Source organism: Pteropus medius, unplaced genomic scaffold (genome assembly GCF_902729225.1).
Source record: "Pteropus medius unplaced genomic scaffold, Ma_sr-lr_union100, whole genome shotgun sequence".
NCBI classification, from domain to species: domain Eukaryota; kingdom Metazoa; phylum Chordata; class Mammalia; order Chiroptera; family Pteropodidae; genus Pteropus; species Pteropus medius.
The window spans coordinates 8038911-8056792 of record NW_024350325.1 but is presented as its reverse complement, the minus strand read 5'-3'; the positions used below and the strand labels follow the sequence as shown (position 1 = coordinate 8056792).

The 17882-nt window shown below is 33.9% G+C and overlaps 2 protein-coding genes and 1 pseudogene across 8 annotated transcripts in view; 2 read left to right on the top strand and 1 right to left on the bottom strand.

Moving 5' to 3' along the window:
* LOC120583855 (histone-lysine N-methyltransferase SETDB2-like) overlaps positions 1-13318 on the bottom strand; it is a 96117-nt gene extending 82799 nt beyond the window's left edge. For 2 of the 6 annotated variants that reach the window (XM_039839377.1, XM_039839376.1), the window contains exons 1-4: positions 12719-13318; positions 7112-7477; positions 6466-6502; positions 515-640 (exon numbers count right to left, since the gene is read on the bottom strand). In XM_039839377.1, the coding sequence (XP_039695311.1) occupies positions 515-640; positions 6466-6502; positions 7112-7150 (202 nt within the window). In that variant the 5' untranslated portion in view covers positions 7151-7477; positions 12719-13318. The remainder of the gene's footprint in view (positions 1-514; positions 641-6465; positions 6503-7111; positions 7478-12718) is intronic. The other 4 variants (XM_039839381.1, XM_039839379.1, XM_039839374.1 and 1 more) reach the window with 3 other exon arrangements.
* Positions 8650-8768, top strand: LOC120583911 (uncharacterized; annotated as a pseudogene).
* A 35-nt stretch (positions 13319-13353) lies between the features above and the next one.
* Positions 13354-17882, top strand: part of CAB39L (calcium binding protein 39 like) — a 138483-nt gene continuing 133954 nt past the window's right edge. For both annotated transcript variants that reach the window (XR_005647884.1, XM_039839382.1), the window contains exon 1: positions 13354-13494. The gene's annotated coding sequence lies outside the window, so the exon portion shown is untranslated. The remainder of the gene's footprint in view (positions 13495-17882) is intronic.

Below are 17882 nucleotides of genomic sequence, written 5' to 3'. Positions count from 1 at the left end.
TGCCTATGTAGAATGCAAGTTTTGCTTTCAGAAGACTAGTAAGGCAAGTTTTTTTTAAAGCAGGCAAAATATAGTTATATGTACTTTAATATTTAAAAAAAACAGTTGTTTCTGAATGATGGGGTAATGGGTAATTTTTGTCATATTATGTACATGTACTAAATGTTGTACAATGAGCAGAAATTACTTTTGCAAAACTCCCCCAATCCTCCAAAAAAAAATGAAAAAGAAAAAAAAATGATGGATAAAAGGTAGCCTGAGGTAAAAATGGATGAAAATTCAGCAGCTATTACTCAAAGTATCGTCACCTACCTTTACAAAATATTCATAGTACGGTAAAAGCAAGTTTTTACAGAAGCAGGGTGCACTCACGAAAAGCAAACAGAGCTGATGTTAGGTTCTTAGAAAACAAATTATTTGACTTTTAAAACAATCAATACTAAAATAGAATCATATTGCATGCCAGTGGGTAACATTAGCATTAAATGTACTGACAGTTTTTATTGCTTCATACCTTTATTTGTGGCAGACCCATCTTTGATCTTTTGCTTCAGTGACTGCAGCACATTTTGCACTTGTTCAAATATGATGTCCACTTTCCCACCATCTTCCAGCTCCGTCCAGAAAGTTTTTGCATCACCTAAAATGTAAATTAGTGAATAGTCTAAGACCTCAATAAAAATAGACTGTAATTTCTCCCACGGTACATGTTATAGAAAATCCACTTGGTTTCTAAATCAAGATTTAACTGTTCTTCCATTTTCGTTGAGGAAAAAGATTTTGGTCATTGTTTCTTTACAAAAAACCTAGAAACTAGGAATATGACCTATCTCACTTATTTTTGCTAAGTTAAAAAATATGTTGAAAACTTTAGTAACACTATTTCTTGACTGGGAAATAGAAGGAATAACTTCATTCTAAGGTGGTAGTGGACGTTAACATAGACACGTTCATTTTAAAAGTTTTAGGAATATAACTTGCACTGAGTATGGAAGTGGATAGTTTCAAAATGAAACATCTCAACAACTGTTCAAAAAACTACATGTCCAAAAATGCTTTTAAAAATGTCTTTTACACTAACTTTTTAGTAATTACATGAAACAAAATAATGTTTAAAGTTTTTATAAAGTTATGTAGATGAGCCAACATTTCAGATGCCCAGCAAGGTAACACCTTAAAAATTTCCTAGAGAAATAATCCTTCCCAAGCTAAAAACAGAACGTGATAAAGGCCATTAAAATAAATTGGCAAAAGCCAAATCTCACACTTACACCAGGTTTAAAAGTAACAAAAATATCAAAGATGTTAAACATTATTTATAAAATGTTAAAATTAATGTATATAATGTTTAACATTAATAGAGACTTAAGCAAAGGAGAGACTAATAGCACTTTAGTAGGCCACCTGAGAAGCCATTAGGATTGAGCAGAGAGCCCAGCAATTTTATGAAAAATATTTTCTTTAGTAAAAACTTAACCCACAACTTTAAGTTTGGCAATGAAGACTCTTCATAAGAAGCTTAGGCTTCAGAGTCACCTGACCCCAGAGGGATCTCTGGCTAATTAGGGCTGCTGCCAGCACAGCAGCCTCAGGAGGGGTGTTGTTTCCTTGTTAACGTTCTGGCCCAGTGTGTACTATACAAGACTAAGCCTACTTTTAATTGCCCATAGCACAGCTCAGACAAGGTTTCAACATCTGAAACAAAAGCATGAATATGAGGACAAAAGGGATGAGAAATGATGCTTTAAAGGCAGGCAAGAGCCATGATATGGAGGGCCTTGTGTGCTATGCTAAGCAACTTCATTTTTATATGGAAGGCAATGGGAAGCCACTCAAGAAGTTTAAGCATCTTATGATGTGATTCGACTTGTTTCTTAGAAAGATCACTCATGTGGCAGTGAAAAGGAGTCAAGAATGGTTTCTAAGGTTCTGATTCAGTCAACCATATATATAATAATGGTATTGAGATAAGAAATAAAGGTAGAGGCACATGTGAGAAATTCAAGTAGAGTGAGTAAACTAGATACACAGGCTCCAGAGTTAAATCTGGTCCGGATATACAAACTTTGGAGTCAATAGTGCACAATTGCTTGCTGAAGCCACAGAGTAGACATGGTTAGAGAGAATGTGTAGAGAATGAAAAGAGGGTCTTTAGAACATCAACGTGTAAGGAATGATTATAATGAGTACAAGAAAAAGGAATCATGGAGACTGAGGAGCAAACAGATGGAAAGAAAACCCAGGAGTAGCATCTCAGAAATCTGCACTTTGAAGTTCAGGTATATTTGAGTTTGAATCCCCAGCACTGTGTGACCATATCTACAAAATGGGAATAATAACAGCACCTACCTAGAGTTTATGTGCAGATAAGCATGTAGCAGTTAGCAAGAAATTACTATATACAATTTAACAGGAATATAGTCTTAGACAAAAGGAATTAATCTTTAATTGTGGAATTTTAGACATCATTAAACTAAGTAGGGAAAATATTTTGTAAAGCAGGGCTTTCCCATAATCTTTAAAATCATTGTTTTTCACTGAAAGATAACCAACAAAAATCCCTACTTTTAGGCAAAACTATTTGTGAAAAATTTATTATATTATTATTATCGTTTCTTTTCATGGATATGAGTCAATACTTCATACTAGTGATTTTTTGGGGGGCGGTGGACATCTAGACAGGAAGGATTTTGAAGGATTCAGAAACAGCTTTTTGTAGCATTATAATCTTTTGGAATAATACAACTCTCTCCTGGCTTGAGAAAATAAGCAGTGATGCTGAAAGACAGCAATCAAGACTTATAAATTTTTGTTTTTTAGTAACTATCATTTGAAACTGTGTTAGAAATGACAATACATGACACTAAATTATTCTTATACGAAACACTTAAAATGAATTATTTAAAAAGTCCTGGAATGGGTTACTAAAGAGAACAACGGCAATATATTTAAGAAACTAAAACCAATCAGAAAATACTGAAACTATCTGCTTGCAGAATACTTGAATGTAACTAAGGAATTCATATTTGTTTGTTTGGAGTTTTTAACATATTGTTCCTTACAACATCCTTATTATCTCATACTGCTAGGTTTAATCATCACATTTTAATGGTTTTTCTTCATGTCTTCCCTCTTGATCATTTTATTTGTTTTCCTGCTACGGAAACTTTTAACCACAGTAATATTCGGTAAGAAAAGAGGTAACCAATCTATCTAATAAATGAGACTGACATTCAGTTAATAACTTTTTGTACAAAAACACTAAATGAGTATCATAAGAAGAAACATTTAAGTGACTTTCAACTGTAGACTGTATAGATGGTTACCACAATGTAAATGATTTCAGTTCCTTGCTCTTTTACTTCTTTGTGCATTGTATGCATGCTGAGGATTATAATCTACAACTGTAAATATTTCAGTGTATTTCACTAGAAGACAGTTACAAGGAATATAGGAACAGGTACTTGAATTGAAAATCAAATTAGTACGCTAATATTTTGCTTGCAAAAATGAAGAGTACTATCTGATAACTACTGTCTGTCCAAACTTGCTCCCTTATTTAACTAATTATTTATTGCAAAAACATAATCAGAAAGCAAGAAGTATAGCAGTTTTGTAAAGAAGGAAGACAAATTATACTATGTCTCCTAATCTCACTTGAAATAGGCAATGCTAATGAATCACACTGATTCGAATTCATTTACTAGATACATATTTATGGAATACTTACCAAATACACTGATAATGACTTAGGAATACAGAAATACATATATATTTCTTTTTTAAAAATTATATACTTCTATCTCCCTTGAGGAGCTTCAGGGCACTGGTCTAGAGGATCTCTAAGACATCTTTGAGCCTGTGATCGATCAGCAAAGTGTGGTCTATGAATTCTAGGCAGTCCTCAAATCCTTTTGGAGATTACGCTAGGTCAAACTATTTTAACAGTAATGTTAAGACATTATTTGCCTTTTTCTGTATTGACATCGATGGTTCAATATTAGTGGTGAATAAAAGTGTTGGTGTGTTAGCATGAATCAAGGCAGAGGCACCAAACTAAGTCTTTGTATTCTTCACCACCAATTTTACTTAAGAAGGTCCTTGAGAAAGCAACCTAAATAATTACCACAGTACAGTACCACAGTCTCAAGAAAAAGCTCTAGTGAGATTGTTTGAATTAAGCTAAATTAGCTGTTTTTTTATGGAAGATCATTTTTACTTAAAAGAACCACCAATAAAAACTACGTTTTTTCAGACTTGGATGTTAGGCACACGTTTTCTTGAAAATGAACAAAGTGAGACTATCACTTGAAGAATAAAACTGACAGCATTTGTTACTGATAATAAAATTTAAGTTACCAAGGTAAAATTGGAAATTTAGAAACTGTGCATTTGCCATGGTAAGCTTGACAACTCCTTAATAATTAATCACTTTTTGATGAGGTTGGCAGCAATATTAACAACTGATTTCTTTAATAGCAGATGGTGAAATATGTCAATATTTGGAAAACTCTGAATAATTCATTGAACCAGTATTTTCTAAATGGCCAATGCATGATGTTATAAAATCATACATATGTTAAAGACAAAGTGCAAGACAGACTAATGAATTTTAATGTAACAAAGTGTAAAAAATCTGATATGAGTTCAGATTCCACTATAACTAACCTTGAAGGAATGACTACTTGTTGAATTCTGTAGTTGTATCAAAGAAAAATATCCACAATTATCTGAAATGCTATCAAAATATTCTTCCTTTTCCAACTTCTTGGCTGTGTGAAGCTTCATTTTCTTTATACATTTCAGCCAAAGCAACATATCACAACAGATTGAATGCAGAAGTAGATATGAGAATCTCTCTTCTATTAAGCCAACTATTAAAGAGATTTGTAAAAACGTAAAACAATGTTCTAATTTTTGTTTTAGAAAATAGTTATTTTTCACAAAAATGTAATGTATATTAACAAGTTGGGTTTATTATTATTTTTTTTTAGAAAACGAGTCAATTAACATTTTCGAAGCTTCTCAATTTCAATTTCTAATACAATAAATATGAACATAATTATCCACATAAATAAGAGCTCTTACGGATTTTAAATGCTTTTAAGAGTATAAAGTAATCCTGAGACCAAAAGAAAGTTTAAGAACCACTGGCCTAGATAATGATCCAGTGAAATCAGTACTATGATATGTATAACAGTATTAAAAATATATACACAATCTCACTGAAGGACTGAGTGAAAGGTGTTGATCTAAACAATTTTGGAAATAAATGGAGTCTGTAAGACTAAAGGTAAAAGGAACTGTGCACAAGCACTGTAGTTTCCCACCTGGCGATAAATTTACATCTCTGATACTGCTACACACATACAGGCATACCTTGTTTTATCATGCTTTGCTTTATTGCACGTCATAGATGTTGCATTTTTTACAAATTGAAGGCAAGACCCTCCACCAGTAAAAAGATATGACTTGCTTTAATACTCACATTATTGTGGTGGTCTGGAACCGGATATGCCATATCTCTGAGGTATGCCTGTATGCTGGAGTTGAGCAATTAATTAAATGGGTAACAGATGGTGGGAGCCACATTTCTCACTGTTGGAGTGAGAGTTTATGGATAAGCAAGGAAAGTATGCTAGAATGATCCATGTGGTAATAAATAAGTGTTGGAGACATCAATATATAACTCATGTTTAGCTTAATATAGATACACAGTTACATATAGAAGTACATATAGATATGTGTGTATATATAAATGTTAGTAAACACATATATCTCTATGCTCTGTCAGCTGAGAGGGGCTAATGCAAGGACACCCCAGTAACAAGAAACACACTTATTGCCCTGATCTTGGTTTCTATTATCATTTTCCAATAAAAGAACCAATGCTCATTGAAGAAATGGCTGATTCTAGGGCTGAGGTAGGAAATATACAAGATGAGCCTGGAGCATCTTCTAATACCAGAAAATAAGGAAGTGCTATAAAAACCGAACCAAACTGAATTAAACCGAGCCCAACCCACCTACATTGGTGAGAGTGTGTCAAAGTGACACAGAGCCAATTGAAAGAGCTCCCAATGGCCAATCCTGAGACAATTTGAGTAACAAAATAAAACAGTACTGGATTAAAACCCAAAGTATAAAATAAGTATCCATGACTTCATATTGATATAAATAAATGATTGAATTTGTTACATAAGTGGGGGAAAGGAGACAAATTTTTCTTACAGAAGAATGTAGATATTCTGTTCTCAAAGAGGGGGAACCTAAATCCCCACAGCTTAAGTATGGGCTACACATAGTGATTTCCTGTCAAAGAGTACAGTAGGGAAAGGAAGAAAATAAAGGTCATTTACAGTAGAGAAATCAGATGACACCATGTCAGCTAGGTGATCAAGCTCAGTGAGAAATCATGTTAATAACATGTACCCTTGATATGATGTGGTAAAAACGGCTCTTTACCTCTATGGTCTTCCTTCCCAAACGCCATAACCTCAGTCTAATCATGAGGAAAAAAAAAATCAGTCAATAATTCCAATAGTGGGGCATCCTATAAAATACTTAGATAAAAAAATCCCACAAAAATAAAAAACAAGTCTGAGAAACTGTTGTATCCAAGAAGGCTCTAAAGAGACATGAAAAGTTAATGTAATGTAGTATCTTGGATGGGATCCTGGACAGAAAAAGACATCAGGTAAACCTAAGGAAACAGGAGTACATTATGGACTTAATAATAATAATATGTCAATACTAACTCATTAATTATAACAAACGTACCAGCAGAATATAAGATGTTAATCACAGGCAAAAGTGGGTGGAGGAACCATGGTAACTCTCTCTGTACTATCCTCTCAATTTTTCTGTAAATCTACAAGTTCTCTAAAACATAAGTATTTTTGAAAAGTACCTAAAGTACTGACCTAGCATTACAGATATACTATTAATTATGAATACAGTCAAAATGTTGGCTACATCAGAAAAACCCTTAATTCCTTCTAATTCAGAAAAGTCGCTTGCAATAAAACACCTCGAAAATTCCACAATTTGTCTTCTTTAAGTAGTCTGTACACTTTTAAACATAAAGTTTAACAATGGTTTTTCAACCTACCATTTTTTTCTCCCATCTTTTGGCGTCGTTTATAAACATAAAATTCTTCAAAATTAACTTTATCAAAGGACTGAATCACTTTGATTGGAGAGTATAACTGGAATCCAACTGTAGTCTCTATGAAATTTGCAGTCCTCAGAGAAAATACATCATCATTATTCCATTTTAAACCCAATATTCTTTGATACTTGAATTTTCAAATAGAAATTGTGGTTGAAGAAACTTTCAGAAATGATTAGTCCAACATAATGACAAGTCCATGAATCTTCATCAATTAAATATTTATAGTTGTATCAGATCACTGACAATATCTTTTTAAAAATAAAAACCAACTCCATCTTTTGGTCCATGAATGCATGAAACATTCTGTAAGGAAAACAATGAAAAATGGTACATATTTGTAAAGAATCAAATATATAAAAAAGATTGTTATATAATAATAGCTCTATCTTTTAAAACAGCATCAACTGTGAAAAAAAGAATACTTATTAACTGGGAAAGTAAAATATAACAATTAGGCAAATCATAGAGAAATTAAGAATTAACAATATTTAATATATTTAATTACCAAACTATTCCCATTTTATAAATATTTGATAAAAACTTTTAAATGGGAATAATAATGCTAACTATCTCATAAGGTTGCAATGAGGATAAGACTTAACCACTTAGAATAGTGCCTGGCACATACAAAGGATTAAAAAAATGCTAGCAATAATTATTATTCTTTCAGTAAATACACTTTTAAAACAAAATTTGGATTTTGGTATATATAATTTTTTATAATCTTTCACTGATAATATATCATGCACGTTCCCCTAGTCACTAATATTTTTCTATAATATGACTTTTCAATGATTGTCTAATGAATGTACTTTGGTCAATAATAATCCATATATAAAAATACACTAAAGAATTTTAATAATTAAATTTTAATAAAGTTAGTACTATAAATAAACCTCTATATTGAACATTTAGATTATTTTTTCAGTATAATAATTAATGCTAGAATATGCTTTATGCATATCTATGTTTATTTCTCTAAGATATACACCTATAGGTGAAATAGGTTAAAAAGAGATCTCCAAGTTTCAGTCTTAAGACATTAGTTAACATACGATAAATTCTCCCATTCCCTCATCAAACCCACAGAGATGTTAGAATATTTTTAAAAATTAAAAATATGTAGTCATGCTGAAAACAAAACGGGAATTCTCTATGGACCTAGTCTGTGAGACCTCTCTGGGGAAAGGAAACAGATGGGAAGCTGCAGAGATAATGTCAACCACCATCATAACAGGGCAAATGGAAATGCAAATCCTTTCAGTGCACAACCAAGAGTAATCAAAAACCTGAAGAAAGCTACACCATGAGACTGAACAAACCCACAAACTGATGGACTTCAATTCAAGAGGAGAATTAATAGAGCATCCTGAAAATAATTTTAAAACAAATGTTATTGTATTTAATACTCCCAAAGAGCAAAAGAAGGAAACCTCATCCATGAATAACATATAATTTTGAAAAATAACCAATTAGACTACGGCCATGCCACCCTGAACAAGCCCAATACCCTCTGATCTCGGAAGCTAAGCAGGGTCAGGCCTGGTTAGTACTTGGATGGGAGACCATCTAGGAAGACCAAGTGCTATAGGTGTAAAAAATAAAAAATAAGGGATTGTAAGCTAACAAGGTCCTTGCAATCTGTGAGGTCAACCAAGGGTTGCCTCACCTAAAAAAAAAGAAAAGAAAAGAAAAAGAACCAATTAGATATCCTGAATATAAAAACAGTTGTTGAATAAACTTAACAGAATACTGAATAATAGCACAGACTCAGATGAAGAGCCAGATAGTAAGATAGAAGATTGAGTTGAGTAATTCGCTCAGTACACAGAGCAAAGAAACAATAAGAGGAGGGATAAAATAGAATGAAGAGGCAATAATGACCAAGAATTTCTCAGAATTAGAAAACACATAAGCCCACTAAGGATCCATTGAGTAAGAAGCAAGACAAAATTCTTAATATTTACTATTAAACAAACTGTGGATAAACTTCAGACTATCAAAAATAAAGACAAAGTCTTAGAAGTTCCCAGAAAAACCAGATTATCTGAAAGGGATGTGTATCAGACTTCTCAACAGAAATGCCAGATGCAACAAAAGAAAATAAGTTTGAACCCAGAATACTATTTCAGACAAGCTATCTTTCAATAGTGAGGATGAAATAGATTTTTAAAGACATTCAAAGAACCTCTCAGGGACCCTCTGAAATAAGGAAGTACTTCATGAATAAAAGCTAACCTAAAAGGATGTACTGAGGTACAAGAAGCAATAGAGAGAAAATGAGTAAAACACATTAATGCTAGATAAACATTGATTAAAAATGAGTGCTAATAACAAACAAAACAAAAATGCTAGACGATAGAACTATGGAAATTATGTTCTTTACTGGAGAGGGGATGTAAGGGAATTGTTGCAAGGTCAAAGAAAGTAAAGTAGAAGCAAGCTAAGTTTTTTGTAGGGAGGTTATCAACACTAATTAAATTTAGACTTTGGAAAAAATAAATATAAGAACTGTGTTGAAAATATAAAGGTAATCTATTAAAAAGAAAACAGGTTGAACAAAGAAAACTTGGGGCTAACCTCAATTAAAAAGAAGAATAATATTAAAATAAGATATGAAAGATCTGAAGAGAAGCATGGTAAATAAGATGACAAGAAAAAGGCCAAAGAAGTTAATAATCACAACAGATTCTCAGACTGGATTGCAAGCAAAACCTAGCTACATTTTTAAATAAGAGACCCATTTAAATCAAACAAAATATCATTGAGTGGCTGAATGAAGGGATGTGAAAGAAGACATATCAGCAAATACAGGAAACATTCATACCAAACAAAACAGAATTTAATATGAAAATCAGTAAGAGGCAAAGAAAATATTTTACCAAAAGAACAACTCATGAATACCTAATTGATATTACTGACAATACCAAGTAGGCTCAAGATGTAAAAATCCCAATAAGAGGAATAAATATAAAAAAGTATATCCCCACTTCTCACTCCCAGAATACAGGTCCATAAAGTTTTATAGATGAATTCTAGAAAACTTTCAAGGAACAGGTAATTTCTAGAGTATACAAACAGTTCCAGAGCGAGAAAAATATGGGAAGCTAGTCAATTTTTTTTTTTTTTTTTTTTTTTTGAGATTAGTATAGCCTTGACACATAAAAAAAGAAACTCAAGGCCAAAAGCACTTCTGGGTATATAAGCAAAAATACTAAGTAAAAATATGCAGCAGTTGACTAAAAGTATATTACCAATATAGAGTTTATCAGAGGAATATCGCAAAAATTTAAAACTGGAAAGTTTCTCAATGTTAATCCCTATATTAATAAAGGAAAACTATCATCTCAGGTGCAGGAAAACAAAATTTAAAAAATTCAGTTAAAGTCAACAACTGTTGGGGGAAGGAGAGAGGGCATACTCTTAACAAACTAGTAATAAAAGAGAACTTCTTTAACCTGATAGACTGCCTACTAAAATCTAGCAGCAAACATCATAGTGATGAAACACTAGAAGTATTTTCATTTAAAGTCAGGCACAGGATGAGGAAGGACACTTGCCACCACTGCTCTTATTGAATACTGTACTGGAAATCTTAGAAAAATACAGTAAAACAAAAAGAGGCCTAAAGATTGTAGAGAGAAAAATCTGTAAAATAAACAAAAACTAACAAAACCAAAAAGTTAAAAGCCAAACAAAAAGTTGGGAGAAAATGTAACATATTTTAACAGTAGTAACAAAGAAAGGACATAGCCATACACGCTGAAGAAATTTTTAAAAATTATACAGGATACCATATCCAGGACACAAAGAGACTTCTAAATCATTCAGAAAAAGATGACTAAATAGAAAAATGGATATTTTAAAAAAGACATTATACAAAATTTACATAAATTATAGGTTAATAAACACGGACACTGCAACCTTACTGGTAATCAGAGAATGAAATTTTAAAAAATGAGTACCACTTTCATCCACCAGATGGGCAAAAAGAAAGATAATGTCTCCTTGATCTAGGTTACAGGGAAACTAAACTCTAATAACTGCTTGTGGGATGTGTGAATTAGTAGAAGTATTTTGTAGGAAGATTGGCAAGACGTATTAAAAATAAAAATGTTCATAACAAAACCAAGCAATTCCGCTTTTAGGTATATATCTTGAGAAATAGCAAATGTGCACAAGAAAACACATACAAGAATTTCCCTGCAGCATTGTTTGTAAGGTGAAAAATTGGAAACAACCTAACGTTTGTTCATCAAGAGGAGAATGGCAAAGAAAATGTGGTATACAGTACACAACAAACAAAACTGAATTTACTATGAAAACCAATGAGATAAAAATATATTTTACATTAACAGAAAAATGCGGTTATACACTGGAACACTATCGAGCAGTAAAATGAGAATATGAGCTATAAATAACATGTATACGATGCAAAATTATCAAGAATTACAGAATTATAATATACTATTTCTCCTTTAAAAATTACAAATGCATATATGTGTCTATTTTAGGTATAAAAAAAGTGGACTCAGCAACAGTCTTTGTTGTGGGGTGGGGGAGCAAGCGGGAATTCAGGAATTGTGAACTGTTTCTTTGTAAGGTTCTAATTTTGTAGAAGAAAAATGTAAAAGTGTACTCAATTTAAAAATTAAGTATATAATTTTCAAAAAGGGACTGTTTTAAAGCTTTCTATAACATACTGCCAGACTGCTTTCCAGAAGGGTTCTAACAATTTATACTTCCACCTACAGTATATAAATAAGCACACTCAGTAATAGCTTATTTTTAAAGGAAGCTCTCCCCGGTGTTAATATCTTCTAAAATTTTTTAAATAACTGAACTTACAAAAGTAAAACATGCTTACTGGAGAAAATATGCAAATACAGCAAAGCATATAGGTGAAAATTTAAATCACTCATAATCACATCATCCAGAGACAACTAGTGTTAACATTTTGAAGTGTAACAGGAATTTTTTGATTTGTTCATATTTTCCCCTTTCTCACTTTTTCATTTTGGCAGAAAAGTAGTTTCACTTCAATTTACAGTTCCTTTTTGTTTTTAGAAATAGATTCTTATGAAACTGTGACCATTTCCTCTGTTTCTTATGTTTTAATTAAGATGACGGTAATGAACATTTGAGAATAACTCGTGTCAGTCACACTTCTAAATATCTCACTTTTTCATAGTCTGCATAACAATCATGTAAATTAGCATATCTGCTTTTCCAGCGAGGTAACTGAGGCATGCCACTCCGTAAGTGCCAGATACTAAAAATAAAGAAACAGAATGGTCTGAGCCCACGTTTTTTTATTATTCCACTCTGCCGCCTTAGTTACCGCTTTTCTTGGCCTCAACACATACAGAACTCGATGCAGGTTTCCACATGCCGAAGAGCAGTTAACTACATACTGTTCCTTATTTTAACTATGCGTTGGGTAAAAAGTTATTGGTTTGCGGTTAATGTCACGTGCTCTTAAGATCTGCTCTCAATTCCGTGATCTCGGGAAAATGATTTTACTTAGGGCTTGTGTAGTCTTACCTGTGCAATGGGTCAGTGGTTAAACCTTCAAGTTCTGCTTCTGGATTTTATACTGCAGTCCATATCCTGCAGCCCCTTTTACAGCCTTGGGTTCCCAGCTGCTTAGGAATCACATCACATTAAGGTGTATACCGAGAGACAGACTGAAATGGGGTTTGAGAACTCAGCCAGCCCGGGACTGCACGTGGGTGAAAGGAAAAGGGAGGTTGCAAGGGCTGAGATCCACGCGGCTGAGGGCTTCGCGGCGCTCTCAGGTCCTGGGCCCCAGAACCTGTCGGGGGCCACCCACGGCCGTGCCTCAGCTACACTAGCTCCACTGCGTTTACCACTCTGCCCGCTCCTTTGGTGAGGCTGGGGTCGGGCTCCTCTCCGACTCCACGCCACCAAGAATCCACGAGCCCAGGTGCCCCCTCGCCAGGAAGTACTTCACCTTAGCTCTCACCTCAGTATCAACTGTTCCGCCTCGCCACAGCCGAGAAGGCGAACCGCCCAATCTCTAACATCCAGGTCTACCAATTGCGAATACTAAGTGGGAGGAGTCGGACACCAACGGATCCCACCGCCTGGCGGGGTGCCCATTGGTTGCACACCCCACTGGGTCCACGCCTCAGAGATCCGCGCGCGTATCTCCAGCAACGCGGCGGCGCAGGGGCGCGCCGACTCCCAATTGGCTGTCAGAGCTCTCGGGTTGTCTCGCGCTCTCTGTCTGGGCCAATGGGGATAACCGCAGTCGAGAGGCTGGCTTCGCTGGAGAGGTGGCGCAGCTGTTTCCTTCGGTAGGTGTTTGGCTGCCATCTTGTGTGTGGCTAAGCCTGGGCTTCTTGGCAGTTGAAAGCTTACTTAGCGACTCAAGGTGTAGAGAGGTCCTGAGGGAGCTTTGGAGGAGAGGAGGGGCCTGAGGGTCTTCTCACTTTCCTGAATTCCTGGGCTGATTCTCAGCCCTGGGAAGAGAGGGCGATGAATGGTGGTGATGGGGATCTCAGGCATGTTTTGTTCGTCATTGTGAGGGCTTGGCGGGAGCTTTGATGCATTAACACTGATGCCTTGGATTCCAGGGAGCAGTTCTAATAATAATCTGTCTCAGAAAGATTCTGACCATCAGCCTCCAGACTCTGGTTCAGAAAGGAACAAGGCTAGTGATTAATGGAAAGAGGAGAGAGGAAGATGCCTCACCTCTATCCTCCGATTCGAAAGAGACGTCTTTATTTTCTGTTTCGGAAGGAGAGGCTGCTAAAGTGTTTGCTTTTCTCGATAGTTATTCTCCAAGGCCGTCATTTGGTAGTAGTGGGCGTCAGTTTCTGCGTTTGGGCAGTTTTTGTTCACTAGTGTGCAGCCTGCATTCCTGCATTGGTCTTTTTTAAAAGCTGGAAAGTGGTGATCTTTGCAGAAACAGTGGAAGTGAAGGAAGAATTTTGTCAAATTTTGGTTTCCCTGGTTACGATCTTTAGAAGATTTAGAAATCTCTGGGTTTGCCTTTACCTGCTTGGCTGCTTCGTCGTGGGGGCAGTGTCGGGGGGAGGCTTTTGTGAGCGAAAGCATCTTGAGCTCTCTTTGGGTTGAGAGGAAAGAGACAAGTAACCCTTTCTCATTATTGTCATTTTGTAAATTGAAGTAGAAAGGATGCATTATCTCTCAAGGGGAAAATTTATCGGATCTGAAAACCTAACCGATAGAAGGCTAATAATAGTTTGTGATTAGCTTGAGCTGTTTTGACTCGCTTGAGAGAAAAGCAGAGATACCTATTGCCTTGAGTTTAGTTTTCAGTTATCCAGTGTTAACTGATGACCCAACAGATTCAACAGTACCATGTATTTTGTGGGAGGAATACAAAAAAAGTAAAATAATTTAGTAATTAAATATTAATTTTCTTTTCAATTTTTGCTTTTTAATCTGAGTCTTATGAAACTTAAGTTGCAAGTGTTCAAGTTCAGTAAGAGATCGGTGGCTAAGAAACACCAATAACACATAGTGCAGCTCAGGAAATGTTTGCTAAAACTTTTGTATAGCGTTCACATGTAATCGTGCCTGGTATATAGTCAACGATATAATTGTTGAATGAATAAAATAATGCGGTAATTTGGAGGTGTTATACATTTTGGGGGTATAACTGAAAAAATTTTAACCTACTTTCTGGAATCGACTTTCAATTTGTTTGAACTAAATTTATTTGTTGATTCCAATTTATACATACAAATGATATTAAGGATAGGTCCATATTTATTTTTGTGAGGTCTTTTTATGAGATCATACTATAAAGAAATTTAGATAATGAAGATGAGCTCTAAGTGATAATGTTCTATTTGCCATTTTTTATTGAAAGCATACAATCTCAGTTAATGAATACCAAACTGATCAGTGTCTTACATCTCTTCTAAAGAAAATTTATTGCTTTTCTAGTTTTTTTAACACGAAGTCAAAATACTGCAACTTTAAATTTACTATATTGCATAAATAAGTTCTGTAATTTTAAATAGATAAGTAATTTAAAAATAAATTAGATATCTTTAAATTTTTCTTAAAAGAATACAGTTCTCTAGACTTAATATATAATCCGAAGATTCTTAGAAATTTTTTAAAATATCACTTGCATGAACAATGTTAAGGGACTTCAGTAAAAATGATTTAACTTAGATTGGTATGTTAGAGATTATTTTTCATTGCAATCTCATATACAAATTTAGATTTTTTCCCATTATCAAGTGGTGCACTCTTTAATTATAAAAGAAAAACTTTAATAACACCCTTTAAATGAACGTGGTATTTTGTGACAGAATGTAGATTATGATCTATTTATATAAATCAATCAAAGCTGCTCTCAGAACTTGTTTGGAATTCTTGCATTTGGTACTTTAAAAACCTAAATGTTTTTATGAGTGAAGATTTTAGTGTGATTATGAGCACTCTTTATTAAAAAAACATTCAAAATGTGAAAGGTCCACCCCTCTACTAATGAAAAACCAAATTGCAAATGATAATCATTCTTTTAAAAATAACTTTTGAAGTACTAGAAATACTTTGTTGTGCTTTATAATAGTTTTCATCACATAAATGTCACTTGGGGGAACATTCTGAGACTAAGTTTCGGAGATATTTCTCTTTTCCTAATTTAGTGCATTTTGCCATCACTTTTCTGATCTTTAACCAATGTGGTTCAATTATGGGGATAAACAATGTGACTAAAAATAAAAAAGATTTAAAACAATATAAATATCAAAATTACCGCTACAGTTTGTGCTGTTCAGGTAATCAATGAAATTTATTGAATACCTGAATCGTGAGTATGTCCATTAACTACTGAAAATGCTTGTGAGATAAACACTTGGAACATTCAGATCATTTTACTTAAAGGATAAAACATTTAAAGTCTTTTATATGGCTTTTTTTAAAGGATGGAGTAATTGAAACACTAACATTTTCCCTTCACTATAAGGGCTCCTTTTATAATCTCATTTGCTCCTGGCGATTAAACTGTCATTTTTGTGCAAATGAGCCCTAAATCTCTGACAAGTTCTGCTTTCTTTAGTACTTAATACACATTACTCAAAGCCTTTTGGACAATTAAATCTACTCCATTTGTATACAACTCTCTCCCTCTTGTGTGTTTTCTATTTTGATTAAATGGCTTAGATTTAAAATTTGAAATTCTTACCTCTCCCTTTTTTCCCAACTGCATAATTGGTTGCTCAACCTCCAAAATGGTTTTTCTTTTCAATTTTCTACTCTCGCTGCTACTGCTCTAATTTAGGCCCTTTTCTTTTTTCTTAAAAGCATTTATGTCATTGTATTATTGACAAAGCCCATATTCCTCAACTTAGAATTTGTATTAGTTAAGATACAGGTTTGACTGCTATAACAAACTAAAAAATAATTGCGGCCTAAATTTTTTTTTTTTTTACCCTATGTAAGAATATGAACTGATGGGGTCACTTTGCTACAAAAAGTTGTCAAGGACCCAAGATTCTTCTAACTGTTGTTGCTCTACTATTCTTATCATGCAGCTCCATCTTGTGGACCAAGATGGCTGCTTCTCACCATTATATTGCCACATGCTTACATTAAAGGCTAGAATGTATTCTGGTTGGGCACACGAAATATTTGTTAAGTGATAGTAGGAGTAGAATTTTTATTCTCTAATTTTAGAAAGCTATTTTTTGTTTTATATTTTAAGTAATAACTTCATTTCTGTTATGATTTCATGATGGTTCTGTTAGATTTCTACACTCTTATTTGGGAGGCCACAATGCTTGTGGACTGTATTATCACTTGCGGACCTAGGGACGACTCTGTACTTTGCCTTTCTCTGTAAAAATGGTTTCCACTCTCCAAAATTACTTTCTTTTGAAAGTAATTGACGCCTATCTCAACTTCTTTCGAAGTATAGACAATTTTATTCAATTGCAATCTCTACTTACACTATACTCAAATTCTTCATTTGTATATATATTACTTTGTGGGAAACAATAACTTCTTGGAAGGCAAGAGGCCTTGAGTCTGGTGAACACATGTTTGCACGCAGTTGTTATTGGATAATTGTTTGCTCATTTGAAGTATATTTCATATTTCAAATAGAATAAAGAATTGAGTGGGGAGGTCAGAGATAGCCCTATCTTGCTGTGTATGTAAAGTGTGTTTTGTTCCTTTGGGGAGTATATTCATCTCTTACAAATAAAAATGTCAGTACCCTGACAAAACATGAGCAAGATACATGAACTCATGATCACAGAAGAACAAGCACAAATGGCTTGTGTAAAAATATTTAACTTGTAGTTGAAGAAATATTTAAACAAAGTAATTTGTCATACATCAAGAGGCAAAATATGCATACTCTTTCACCCTTTATAAAAAATTTCTGTGGAAATGGAGGTGGAGTCAAGGCTTCATGATCACAGCATAATTTCATTCTTGTGAAGAAGTGGAAATAATATGCAATGGTTGAAAAATGGTTTAATAAAATATGGCACACCAAAAATAGGCTACATTTTATGATAGGCCATATTTCAACCTTTTAAAAGGAATATTTTCAAAGGAATATAGGCTATTGTGATATAGGCTATTTAATGACATAGGAAAATGGTCACCATTAAATGAGAAAAATGGAATAATCATTGAAGAAAAGCAAATTAAATCACAGTGAGATGCCATTACAATATATCTTAAAATCCAC